This window comes from Vanessa atalanta, chromosome 1 (assembly GCF_905147765.1).
Source record: "Vanessa atalanta chromosome 1, ilVanAtal1.2, whole genome shotgun sequence".
NCBI classification, from domain to species: domain Eukaryota; kingdom Metazoa; phylum Arthropoda; class Insecta; order Lepidoptera; family Nymphalidae; genus Vanessa; species Vanessa atalanta.
In genome coordinates this window covers 338038-352057 of record NC_061871.1, presented here as the reverse complement: position 1 = coordinate 352057, position 14020 = coordinate 338038, and the positions used below count along the sequence as shown (strand labels likewise).

The following is a 14020-nucleotide window of genomic DNA, read 5'->3' as shown; positions in this document are numbered from 1 at the left end:
GCGTCAAAGGAATACAATTCTATTTTCTTCCTTAGGCGATTCAGAGCTTCTTCATACATACTGATTGCATCAACGCAAAGTCAATCTTATCTTTATAAGAATACGGTGCTTTTTTGTAAATCTTGACGTATAAAACGTTGGCGTTTGGTAAATGTTTAGCTAACCGCCTCAAGTATTTGTTCAGTTATTTTATGGTAAAAGTGTGAAGCATTTGATATTATATTGAGAGTATAATAATTATGATATCATTAGTTTGTCAACGTATGAATAATATTATTTTTACAAACAATCGGAGTTGCGACGTGTTTTTGGTTTTTTATTTAAGGTTTATTAAAATGAAAAATTGAATCGATTAACTTCCTTAAATGTTTCCAAAGGTTTTATTTATTTTATTAATTTCAATCGGCACTAATTATATTTTACACCCGCGACCGATTTTAATAAAACAAACGCTACATGTTGTTACAGTACATCAATGAAAACCGCATCCAAATCGGTTAAACCGATTCCGAGATTAGCGGTAACAAACGAACAGACAAATAGACAAAAAATATAAAAATCATATTTGTGTGATCCATTGCGTTACCTCCAGTAATATGTTTTCTCAAATATCTTCCATGTGCAGAATGCGATCAGTTATTTTTTTATTACATGTATAGATTATTCTCTTAACTTTTTTAATAAAATAAGTTACTTAAGCTGAAGAAACTTTAAATTGTCTTTTCAGGAAACGATTTCGTTAAAGGAATATCTCGGCTATTTTTACTGCCAAGGAATGTATTGTTACAAACTTCGGCGAGTAATTGCATTCTTCTGTAATGCATAATCAGACTGTATCAGCGGCATGCATGGTATTAATACCGACTATCTCGTCTGCTACAGATATCATTTTAGCTATTATGGAACGCGCCACTTGTAGTCTTGTATAATTTTCTTTTTTTTTTTTTTGGTATAGCCAAATTTATCCACGTGCGCAATTTTAAATATTTGAACCAAATTTTATTTTTTAGTTACTTGGTGATAAGCTATTGTTCAAGCCCGTTTGAGTAAGTACAGTCCACTCAATTAATTCTATAGCAAAACAGTGATACAGTAATACTTTGTGTGGGTGTTTTGGTTTAAATTGTGTGGGCGCACTAACATACACGCATAATATTTTATTGCTAGTGTTCGATCGTGGTGTGAGCACTTCCTATTATGTCATCCCAAAATAATTAAAATAAATGAGTATGCAATAATTTAAAATATTAGTGGTATAACGAATTAAAGTAGATCAGATTAGCAATTTGCACCTCAGCCCTTAAGTCACAATGACATCGGCTAAAATTTAAAGTGCTTCCTAAGTACTTAAAATTTATCCTGACGTTTTATCACTCCGTCATTATTATATTAGAATACCTGTGACAAGTACGACAATTGATTTCTAATAACCATAATTTTGTCCCGCCCTTAACATTTATTTCCTTGTCCATGAAAAAAAAAATATTTTAACTGACATACACAAAGACAGACGGAAAGCCGAAAAAAGAAGTGAAAGAAATCTTCCTAGTTTCCTTTAGATGTACGGAACCCTAAAAAAAAATATCTGATCGTACTAATATTGCTGTAATTTATCAAAAATAGGTGCTAAGTGGGCACATTAGATACTCTTTTTGATAACGCGTTTGACCTTATAGACCATATCATACTAGTTTAAAAATTTAGCGTCTCAGTGATTAACTGGAACTGGTTGCGCTAGTCGATAGTAGACTGCTGTAATGGGGATCGCTACAAGCGACTTTATAATATCTGATTGAGATTATAAATTAGCAATATTTAACATGTAATTTTTCCTGATAGAAAAAAATGATATCGCTAATAGACGATCTCTTGGAAATTTCCTTAATCCACATGGATATGAAAGTCGTCTGTTGACATAAAGGCATCGAAATTGACACTTAGCTTTCAAAAAAGTTTGTTACGTTCTCATCATCCTAATGTATACTCGTAATACATTAGATAGACATCTCACAATAAATGTTACCTAGTATGGTTTTATTTTAGTCGTAAGCTAACAAATAGTGTACAATTGTTACATGTAAACCACTGAACTGATTTGATGAGTATCTAAGTAGATATTTAAACAACATGACTTTAATGCTTTTGTTACCATCGCCCTAGCATTTTGTTTTTATGGCGTTGGTTGGCGGACGAGCATATGGGCCACCCGATGATAAGCGATCACCACTGCCCATAGGCAAAGGCGCTGTAAGAAATATTAACCATTCCTTACATCACCTATGCGCCACCAACCTTGGGAACTAAGATGTTATGTCCCTTGTGCCTGTGATTACACTGACTCACTCACCCTTCTAACCGGAACACAACAATAAAGAGTACTGCTATTTGGCGGTAGAATATCTGATGAGCATGAACCAATTTTAATAATTATATGTACCAATAATTCTGGAGACGGAGCTTTTCTCAGTATCGAAAAAGTAAAGCCATGTTCCGAGTGCTGGTTGATGGAAAGACATAACTTTGAAAACTAGAAACTACGTGTCGTGGTATAAAATGATTGTATTGCAGTTCAATGAAGTGATGGCTTCCACTTGTCATTATTTTCATTGGTACGCCCTTTACATATTAAATTGTCATAAAGAATACATTCCTGGATACTGACCTGCCTCAAGACGCATGTCGCGTGACAGCACCGTACCTACTGTGCCGGCGGCGCGACACCGATATACAGCAGCGTGAACATCGCTGCGGTATTGCGCCGCTGAGAAAGAGCCGAGCCACAGCGTGCCGTTTGGCAAAGCTTCCCTGTAACAAAGAATACATTTAATTTAATTCTAGTGACCCGCCCCGGCTTTGTACGGGGTCTATTTATTAACAATGAAAAATATATGATACAAGTATAATTTACACTATTATTTATTAATAATTTATTATACACTCACGAATAATGTAACTTTCATTAATGCCGAGTATTATATACAAACAAACAAATTTTACTTATTTATAATATTAGTATCAGATATTTATTAAGAGGATATTATTTATTTTAAGCTAAATCTAATGGTCATGTTCAAAAAACTTCGATAAATAAGGCATATTAATCAATACAAGATTATATAAAAGATCAAGAAGAGTGGTCAGTAAGTATTTATTCATTTCTAGGAAGAATATATAAAAAAAAAATTTACTTTACTGAAAGACTCTGTAAATGATGCAGAAGAGTAACTACTGAGTTTCTTGCCGGTAGAATCAACTTTCCGAACCAGTGGTAGCTTTAGATTTATATTCACTCTGTAGCATGACGATTTAAAAGTTATTTTATCAACCTACTAGAAAGGAATATAAGTATAAACTTAAAATTTACTACTTTAAAAAAAACCGACAGGATCATCGACCGCGGACGTTTATCCGAGTGTAATGTAAAAAGTAAAACATGGAAGGCTTATTCACTTTTAGAGCGATTTCACGATTTAAAGTAAATATGCAAACTATTTCCGCAGACATTTTTAACTTCTCTGTTTGATAGATTCAAGTCACTTGTAAAAAATACATTGGTAAAGAAGGCATATTATTCGATACAAGATTATATAGATGACAACACAAACATGACTGTATTTTTAGATGTTGAAAAAGAGTAACTGCTGAGTTTCTTGCCGGTTCTTCTCGGTAGAATCTACATTCCGGACCGGTGGTAGCTTTACTTTAAATAGTTTATTAAATGACGATACAAAAGTGCTTGTAACAGCCTATTTGAATAATGTATATTTTGATTTGATTTGAATGACGATATGTATAAACATCGCCTTATCTACAAAGTTTTAATTTATAAGGACATTTGTTGTCTTTGTTGATACTTCTATACTAGTCTTTTATTCGTCTTATTTTGATGTAACGCCACGTTGTACCCAAGCTCGTTAGGTAGCAGCCACAAACGTGAGCTAGCAGACTATAATTTGTAAAACGTGGAAACAATAAATAAAAAAAAAAATTTGAACCGTAAAGCTGCTTTCTTAAAGAAAGTGGTAAATTAAAAAATAACAATAATACCAATACATTACATATTATTAAAATGTCAAACAGATTAACGTTAGACAAGTTATCATAAGAGTATTTGGAAATGATATTACTTCTGAAATTGTTTTTGAATGCAAGTAGGATTAGCACAATCCCGAAAAGATTTCGCACCACTCGTTATAATTAAAAAAAAAATCTCATTAAAAAAATACGCATAATTTAAATTTAAAACTTCACGATTTCTCGAATTAAAAAACAACACTAGGATATTAGCATGATTGAGAAGTTCCAGCGTCGGGGATAAAAGGGTTGCTCGTTGAACTAAGTTCTGAATACTTAAAGGAAAACTTGAGCTCGGAGTGGGATATCAGCTGGACTACTACTTTACCGAAAATCACGTTTACATTTTATCTCAGCCTTATTTATTTATTCAATTTCCCTTTTCATGGTTCATGATAAATCATGACGTTCTATCGAGAATACAAAAGGAATCGGCGCCAACCGATGCAAGATACTGAACGATCACGGCAGAATACGATTTATAATTTATTAATGAAAGGAATTCGGGCGTTTATTTCCATTCAATTCCATATTGCTTTGAATGCGAAATCGTTACAACCGAATTCGAGCCTGAATAAGATTAATGACGTACAATTTTGTTTTTGGAAAATAATGAGAATCGTTCACATTAATACGATCGCTAGAACACTGCAAATACCTGTTATAATTAAATGTGGTGGTTGATATCACTTGGTGGTAGGGTTTTGTGCAAACCTATCTGGGTAGATACCACCCAGGCATCATATATTCTACGACCAAGCAACAATACTTAGTATAATTGTGTTTACTACAGGCACAAGAGACATAACGTCTTTGTTTCTAAGGTTATATTATAAAAAGGGGTATGGCGCCTGTATATTTATTTTTATTGTAAAGACATTTCTTTGATTAGTTATAATAGCTTCAATATCTTACTGAAGAAGAGCTGGGTGATTGTAGCCTTTTTTGTAAAGGTTTTTTTTATGTCCTAGGAGGCAAACGAGCAGGAGGCTCACCTGATGGAAAGTGACTACCACCGCCCATGGACATCTGCAACACCGGGGGACAGGTGCGTTGCCGGCCTTTAAGGAAGGAGTACGCTATTTTCTTGAAGGTTCCCAAGTCGTATCGGTTCGAAAAAACCGCCGGTGAAATTTGGTTCCACAGAGTGGTTGTGCGAGGCAGAAAATGTCTTAAGAATTGTCTTATGCGAAACAACACCGTTATACATTGCTTGTAATATATCAAAAGCCGTCAAGCAAGCATCAACCACAACGCTACGAAGTTTCAATTCAATCGAATCTTAAGTATTACTAAGACGAATCAGACAAAAAAGTTTCGACAATAATTCATTTCCAAGTTTTGTTTTACATATATTATGAGCAGACAAACCCGAGATGTGTAAATATATCATATGAAACGGCTTAAACATTTCAACCGAATATAATAAATCGCCTCTAAGCAAGTAATTAGAGGCTCACACGTCGTGGTATTAATTAAACGTAGGATAAATATGAGTTGATTACTGGCCCTTAATTGCGTCGTCTTAATGATGCGGCGCTGCTGTTTCCTAACTTGTCTTGCAATATATTAAGGGCAGATGGTTTTTTTTTTAAATATATATATATATCTGAGATGTTAGATTTGAGAACGCATTCGATTCGGGTTGAAGTGATTTCTGTCATCTTTTTATTCGTATATATCATTCTTGTCAATGTCAGGTTACATGCTTAAATACTCGTTTTTATTCGATATATATTGGTTTTTTTTTAGAAATGAATAAATAACGCAAAAAAGTCACAGTCACCACGGTTTTCGCGTGAGACTGCTGTGGTATTCGGTCGCTTGAACTCTTATTCGCCGGCTAAGACTTACGTGAAATCCCCGGCAAACACAGTTTTCACTTTGTTTAAATTGTATTATAGAGGAATTATTGTTTGCAATATGATTTTGTATTGCCACGTAAAATAAAAATCTAATTTTTTGATGATCTATAAGTATGGAACTCAAACATTAAATAATATTATACTTCTACGAGTATGTCGAAACTTTAGATTAAATACACATAATACAGATGACAGAGGGTGAATGTAGTTTCAGGTGAATCGTATACGAAACCAATTGGGCTTTGAACGGAATTCAGATATATGGAGGGTTATTTTCCGACTAAAAATAAACCGGATTGTAAAATAAACTTGCTCAATCTTGATAATATAGTTCTCATCTTAATAATAAGAAGTAAGCTAGGTCGATAATTCCACCAGTAAGTCCCTTTCAATTATGGATGAACCAATGATGTTTCAGTGATGTTTTCTCTAATGGAAAATTGCATCCCATTAAAAAATTATGGCAGCGACCCCAATAAGAGGATACTTAAGATATTATTGACGATAAATTAAAATGTTATAAGAAAAAAAGGCTTTCGGTAAATGATTAAAGATTTAATCTTGAGGTACTCCGTATGTACACCGTATAATAAAATTCCTTCATTACCTCTAACAATATTGTAATGTTAGTAATATCTACTACAAAATCTAGATATATTGGTAATGTATGGTTCTGAGCTTATGTGTCATAATGTATGATAGTTTTCATAACATATATGCCGCTTCCCCTTAACTCATAATGATGAAGCAAAGGTGTCGCCGCCGCGAACGTTAACACAAACATAGGACGCTCCACATACGTATGATAATGAAGGCGCTCTAATTGTGTCTCGATACAGCTTCCTGCATCCTGCTGTCTGGTCTCTGAACTCTAGACTAAAAATAATAAATACTCTTCTATAAAATAACTCGCGGTGAATATCTTTTTAAGATAGCTCCAGTTATGTGTATGATTTCTCTTCGTTTAATATTTTTCCAGAAACCAGATAACAAGATATGTTGTTATATTTCTGTCACGGCTATTTGTTGCAATTGAGTACTAACTTACTGACTTTAGCATTTCTAACAAAAGTTGATTCACAATTCTTTCTCTTTGGTAAATGATCTGTTAATTCGAAAATATGTTTTTTTTTTTTTTGTTTATTAGTTGGGTATTCCGTCCATGATTCATGTCTACGGCAAATTTACGTTTTATTTTAATTTGTTTTAGTAAGATTGTTCTGGCAATACGTAAAATATAAGCCAATATAACAATACGCCGGTTTATTTTTAAATTTAAGTGGTAGACGAGCAGCAGCTGACCTGATGGAAATTGTAGGTGCATTCCCGGGTTTTAAGAAATGTTTATGCTCACTTACCCTTCAAATCGAAACCCAGTACGCAAAGAATTGACTTATACAGGTTAAATAATTGATGACTAAATGAACTGCCCTACCGCTAGAATATAGGTATGATATAGCGCTTTGGACTTCAAAGCGCTATATCATACCTATATTCTAGCGGTTGTCAAAACTCTTCGTCTAATTTAGAAAAAAATAGTCAAATAAATGTAAAATAGACGAAGAGAGTCTTTGTTTAATATTATTTATAGAAGCAAATATAATGGACGTTATTCATTAGCTATTCGTAAACAAAGCATAACGCTCACAGCAAACAACCCAAGCGGGACGTGTGTAGAACAAAAACTAAATCCATCAGAGCTGTATATCAATTCACCAACTATGGTAACGGGGTCAACAAGGGTCTGTTGAAATTCAAACTAGCCCCTAGTTTCGGGCCTTACAAATATTTGCTAAACGCAAGTCATGAGATTAAGCATTCACGGCTAATAATAGCTCAAATTATTAAGCATTGTTTAATTTATAAAATAAATATACAATTGTATAAAAAAGTTAAATTTAGAAACGAATACTTGTTAAAGGTATGCTAATTACCTAAACGATAATAAAACATTTAACGATTCAATCCAAGCTTGATATAGATAAAATTAAGGTTTTAAAAAACGTTATAAGCAAATAACCACAATTTTGAAACATAAACACAATTTTGAACTCAAAAACATTGAGTGAGCATTAAGTGCGAAATAAAACAACCGTGTGAATCGCTCACGCTTGTAACACACGCGTTCAAACGTTCTCGATAGGGTCGTGGAATGGTTATTGCAGTATATAAGGATGTTGGTTTTACGGCCTATCCTGAACACTGTTTGTGCTTGCGAGGCAAACATGTTCGCATAATTATGTAAATGGTGATACGTATTAACATCGCCCTCGCTCCAATAAGCGGATAGCTCGCTAGATCGTTACTAATTTGATGTAATTACTTTAATACTAAATTATTTATTGATAATTACTAAAAAATCCAGATCAAAACTAATGGTTTTTTTATAAAACCACACTTAAGTTACATTACGAAAGAGATTAATTGGTATAGAGAAGGAAGATTCAAATTATAGACAGTTGTATATATTATTGTAGTCATTTTTATAACGATGTTAATGCAAAATAGCTACTTTATATAAGATATCACCGAAAACTGCGCCAAAAGAAATGGTATTACAGATAAAAATATATTAGATGGGTACTTCCTTAATTTTTCATAAAAATTCCATTTACGGCAAACACAAATTCAATTACGAAGGAGTTTGAAGCGACCGCACCTGTTGGTGAGAAAAAAAACAATTTCCCAACCGAATCAGGCTCGAAGGACCATAAAGAGATATAACGACCCCACCTTTGTCCGAATGGCGGTGGGCAATTTTCTAAGGAAACCTCAGGGGTATAACTGTCTATTAATCCCCTTCCAAGCATTATAGACGGGAATATTTTAAATTGTGTTTCACGCACCACTTTTTAATGCAAACAAGATTTTTCCAGAACAAAGAGCCGGCTTAATGGTGTGAGTTAATAAAATTACGTTCCAGTGGAGGTTGACTGCAAATCTAATACACGACTTAATTTACTAGCTACGTGGTTTTACTGACGCTGGTAAAAGAATATTAAAGAAATAAAGGTATATAATATTAAAAGGAAATTTATATGGAGTACCGGCATATAAATGACTCCACTTCTCTCGAAGAGAAGCTTTCGGTCTTATTTTCACCACGTTGATTCACTGCGGATTGGTGGATCCACACTTAGAGGAACATTTTTTGCTACTGAGGCACAAAGTAAGAAACATGAAAACTTAGTGGCATTTGTCCGAGTTTGATCCCGAAATTCTCGTTTTTTAGCAACTGGCTCATCACGGCTCTTTTTAAATGAATACCTAGCATAACTTCTGTAATTGGAGTGCATAGAATATTAAATTTCAAAGGTTTCAATCTCAAGTACCGTTTAGATTTGGAATTATTTTAATTAAAATTCATCGATTTATTGGACTACAGGCGTCAGGGACGTAACATCTTAGTTGCAATCGGGAGTGATGTTCGGAAAAGGGAAGGAAATGTGTATCAGCGCGCAATGTATGGCTTGTCCAATGAAAGCGCACGGTGCTACACATGGCTGTCAGAAGGTATTAACTCAATTTCCGAAGGCACGTTGCTTAGTTGTAACCAATGTGAGATGTCAAATATTATCTACTACACATCATACGCGACTACAGTAACACTCTTTTTATTTCCAATAAGTCGCGAATGTAATATTATATGTACATATTTCATAAGGGATTTTTTTAAAGAATATATTCATTCTTTTTTTAAAAACCAAGTTTTGACAAATATCTTTCATCTCAATCAAGAATTCTTTCAGGCTCTCACGAAATAAATGAAAATATTAACAATGAAGCAAATTTGGAATTCTACTGTAAATTGATCCTTATTGTGTGCCCCATATGAGTCAATTTGGATTGCCGTATTTTCGAGTTAACTGTCCTTTCTATATTACGACATTCAATTCCTTTATAAACGAGTATAATCATATTTTATCAGCATTTAAATAGGTTTTATATATTAAAATGCTTTTATGTTTGCGCTCGGCAATCATAAGTGTTCGTTACGGAGGTCGAGTGAATAAATTTAGACGGGATCCGAACGGCTTTTGTTGGACGACCTTTGCCCAGTTCCGGTAAAAGATTGTTAGGGAACTTTTATTGCGAGCCTTTCACTTTCCTATAAGATTAAAATGCGACGGCGGCGCCTCGGGATACATTTAGCTTATCGTCAGTTTACCGGTACATTCAATTTTAAGAAAATTGGAGTTTTGTCACGGCAGCGCTTAATATTCATCCGTGGGATATCTTTTGTACTTCACTTTGATCATAATTGTTTTTCAAAAGTATTTGAGAGTGCTTCTAGAGCTGATAAACACACAATTTGTTTTAATTAGCAAGACAATAATTTTCTATACTATTGAGGCAGATTACCTTACAAATTAAGAGTAATGTTTTTTAAAGTAAATTGGCATTTATATATATCGGTGTTAAATTTTTCAACTTTGCTGTTTCATAGATTAAAGTTAATTGTAAAAAGTACATTCGTAAAGAAGGCATATTGTTCGATATAAGATTATATCGATGATAAAAAAGCGTGGAGTTAATGCTTGTTGACTTCCAGGCAGGAGACATGACATACTTATATAATTATATTTAACTAACATGACAGTATTTTTAGATGTTGAAAAAGAGTAATTACTGAGTTTCTTGCCGGTTCATCTCGGTAGAATCTACATTCCGAACCGGTGGTAGCTTTACTTTAAATAGTTCGTTAAATGACAAACTATTTAAAGTAAGTGGTTATAAAAGCCTACTTGAATAAAGTATATTTTGATTTTGATTTTTGATTTGATTGTAAATACTGTTATATTATAATCTGTCTCGTAAAATGACGACCGATTGTGAACAATTTACAGTAAAACGTATAAAATTTCAACAATAAAAAAAATTGCGACTTGTACAATTTTAAGGCGACATAAGATTTAATTATGAATCATCATAAGATCTTCGAAACTAATTGACTTTAAATTTAGCAGAGCAGCAAGAGTTGCATCTTTGTACGAATTTTATCGTATGAAGTAGGGACGGATAGTTAGCAGTGTTACAAAGCCAAAGACCTTAATTGTTATTTGAAAACGTTAGTGTCGAGATCTAATTGAAGTTCTATTTGAATAGCCCATTTATTGACAACATTTATAGACTATAATTAAATATCACGCTACAACCTGTTCGAGAAGAACGGTAGCGTTTATTGACTAAAATACTCATTCACATAGAAATATATATAAATTATCTTCAATTATTTTTTACTTTAATTAATCATCTACTCTACATCTACCGTTAAATTCTAAGAATTTGTTAGAATCCAGATCCGGATAAATCGGACACAATACACACAAAGGCAGTGTCGAGTTGACAATTTAAAGGTACAAGTATTTTATTTTCGTCGAGTGTTTCAGCAGCAAATTTTCGGCATTACTTTGCTAATCATAATAATGATACTGCAACCGTCTTATTGATATCATAAATGTAAAACAATGTTGTATATAACGAAATATATCGTGGATATATATTATTAATACTATGTATTAATCGAAAGAACTAAAATAAGTTAAGAGTCATTTGAATAATATTTATAAAGAGATAACATAAAATAATTATTAATTAAAAATTTTAGAGTTAAAATATTTTAACGTGAAATAAGGAGAAAACCCTTCAGTTATATGGTTTTACATATTTTTCATATAAAATCCACGAAGATAAGTATCGAGCTAAGTATCGGAAGTACGTGCCTTTGAGGCTAAACTGTTAATTTTTGGCTCTATTCTTATATGAAAAATAAATGAGTGTATACTGTGTAATTTATGGTGTTTGTAAATTTTTTTCTATATTTTTGACAATATATATTAATACGCTATACTTTTAAGGGAGTAAAAGTGCATATTTTAGTAATAAAACTAAATCAAATAAAAAATATTTTTTTATCAAACGTCTCAGCACAAACTAAAACAGTTCGTTTTTTTATGTTTAAATAACGAACTATGAATTTGAAGGATTTTGGGTCCATGATTAAAATATTATATTATTATATATATTTTTGCATACAGATCACTTAGCTTTCTTGCCAAAACAAAGCGGGTAACATTTTCTTTTGGCAAAGCAAATGAACCACCCGATGTTAATTGGTAACCACTTTTTTTTTATGATATAGGCAAACGAGCAGGAGGCTCACCTGGTGGAAAGAGATTACCACCGCCCATGGACATCTGCAACAACAGGGGGGTTACAGGTGCGTTGCCGGCCTTTAAGAAATAAGTACGCTCTTTTCTTGAAGGTTCCCAAGTCGTATCGGTTCGGAAAAACCGCCGGCGAAAGCTGGTTCCACAGAGAGGTTGTGCGAGGCAGAAAATGCCTTAAAAATCGCGCTGTTGTGGATTTACGGACATCTAAGTGGTGTGGGTGAAATTTAGAATTTTTTCGAGATGTCCGAAGGTGAAATTCAGCTGCCGGGATTAATCCAAACAATTCCTCGGAACACTCCCCGTGGAAAATTCGGTAGAAGATGCAGAGTGATCCAACATCTCTACGCAAAGCCAAAGGATCGAGCAGATCAGAAAGGGCTTGATCGTCGATAATTCGAGCTGCTCTACGTTGGATACGGTCAAATGGAAGGAGCTGGTACTAGAGAGCACCCGCCCAGAGATGAGAGCAGTACTCCATGTGAGGCCGAATTTTTTAAAACTAAAAAAACTTTAAATTTATACACAAAAATACTATTTGAATATTGCTGTTTGGTGTTACAATATCTACTGAGCGGTAGAACCTGCCCAGATGGACCTGCACATGCCCCTCCCTTTCAGGACGTATACTACCTTAGTAGGTTTAATAGCTCGACTTAGGATTTCAAAGCTTAGCAAAGCAGTTATGAGATAAGAACAACTTAGCAAGATTCATGGCTTATTTATTTAATACACATGAAATATGAAAAGTTATCACACAAAAAAACATATTTAAAATTAATAAAGTACAAGTAGTATCCCAAAAAGAGATTTCTTCCAGTCAATTTCAAAGTACAGGCCCACTCAGGGCCTTTACTTTCAAAATTTAATATAAAAATAAATAACACAATACTCGGTGCTAAAACAAACGAACGATCTTTGCCGGTGTCGAGAACGTTTTGAATATCTTTGAAGTTTGTGAGAAGCCACAGGATGCCGGAGGGATATTTCGTGATTTGATGTACGTAAGGTTTTTGATTTTGGCTTCCACTGCTTGAATTTAAATGTAGTAAGTTTAAATATAAAACATAGGAAAATAGGCTTTATAGAAAAATTTAATTCAAGCATAGCGTAAAAGGCAGGCACCACTGAATTTTCATGTGCTTAATTTGTGTTTATAATTCATCTCGTGCTCGGCGATGAAGGAAAACATCGTGAGGAAACCTGCATGTGTCTAATTTCAACGAAATTCTGCCACATGTGTATTCCGCCAACCCGCATTGGAGCAGCGTGGTGGAATATGCTCCAAACCTTCTCCTCAAAGGGAGAGGAGGCCTTTATCCCAGCAGTGGGACATTTACGGGCTGCTAATGCATAAATTGGTGTTACAACGCAAAATATTTATTCATCCGCTGATCATGTTAAATTCTATTGGCTTGAATCAGACTTAAAACTTTAATTATTTTTTTTCTTTCTTGCTTCTGCAGAAGTGAAATTATGTACATTTTACCTCGTCACAGGCTGATTTGACGAGTAGTTTCATATATATATATATATATTGAGAGTGACCTAGTACTCATACCTGGTGTATGTAATAAAACGTGTTAGGACCGTTAACGAGCCGGCGCCCAAGCGTGATTGGGACGGGTCGATTGCTCGGCCCAATATTGTCCCCCGTTAAGCCCCTATATTGGCTTTACGGTCTGTTTGTTACATATTTTACTGAAATACATCACGTGTTTTATGGCTCAAGCCGTTGCAATACAATTTACGGAATGGAAAAACAAAAATAAAAAAATATACATAAAATGCATAAAAAATTAAAGAGAAATGCAATGGTATTCATAAAAACCGTGAGTTATACGAAAATTATATTTACGTGCGAGTTTAATTTTGCTCTTTTTAAGTTTCACAAATTTTCATTTATTTGTT

The 14020-nt window shown here is 33.8% G+C and overlaps 1 protein-coding gene across 1 annotated transcript in view; it reads right to left on the bottom strand.

Moving 5' to 3' along the window:
* LOC125077180 (Down syndrome cell adhesion molecule-like protein Dscam2) overlaps positions 1-14020 on the bottom strand; it is a 187307-nt gene that overhangs the window by 49946 nt on the left and 123341 nt on the right. The window contains exon 3 of the mRNA XM_047689025.1: positions 2663-2805. Within this exon, the coding sequence (XP_047544981.1) occupies positions 2663-2805 (143 nt within the window). The remainder of the gene's footprint in view (positions 1-2662; positions 2806-14020) is intronic.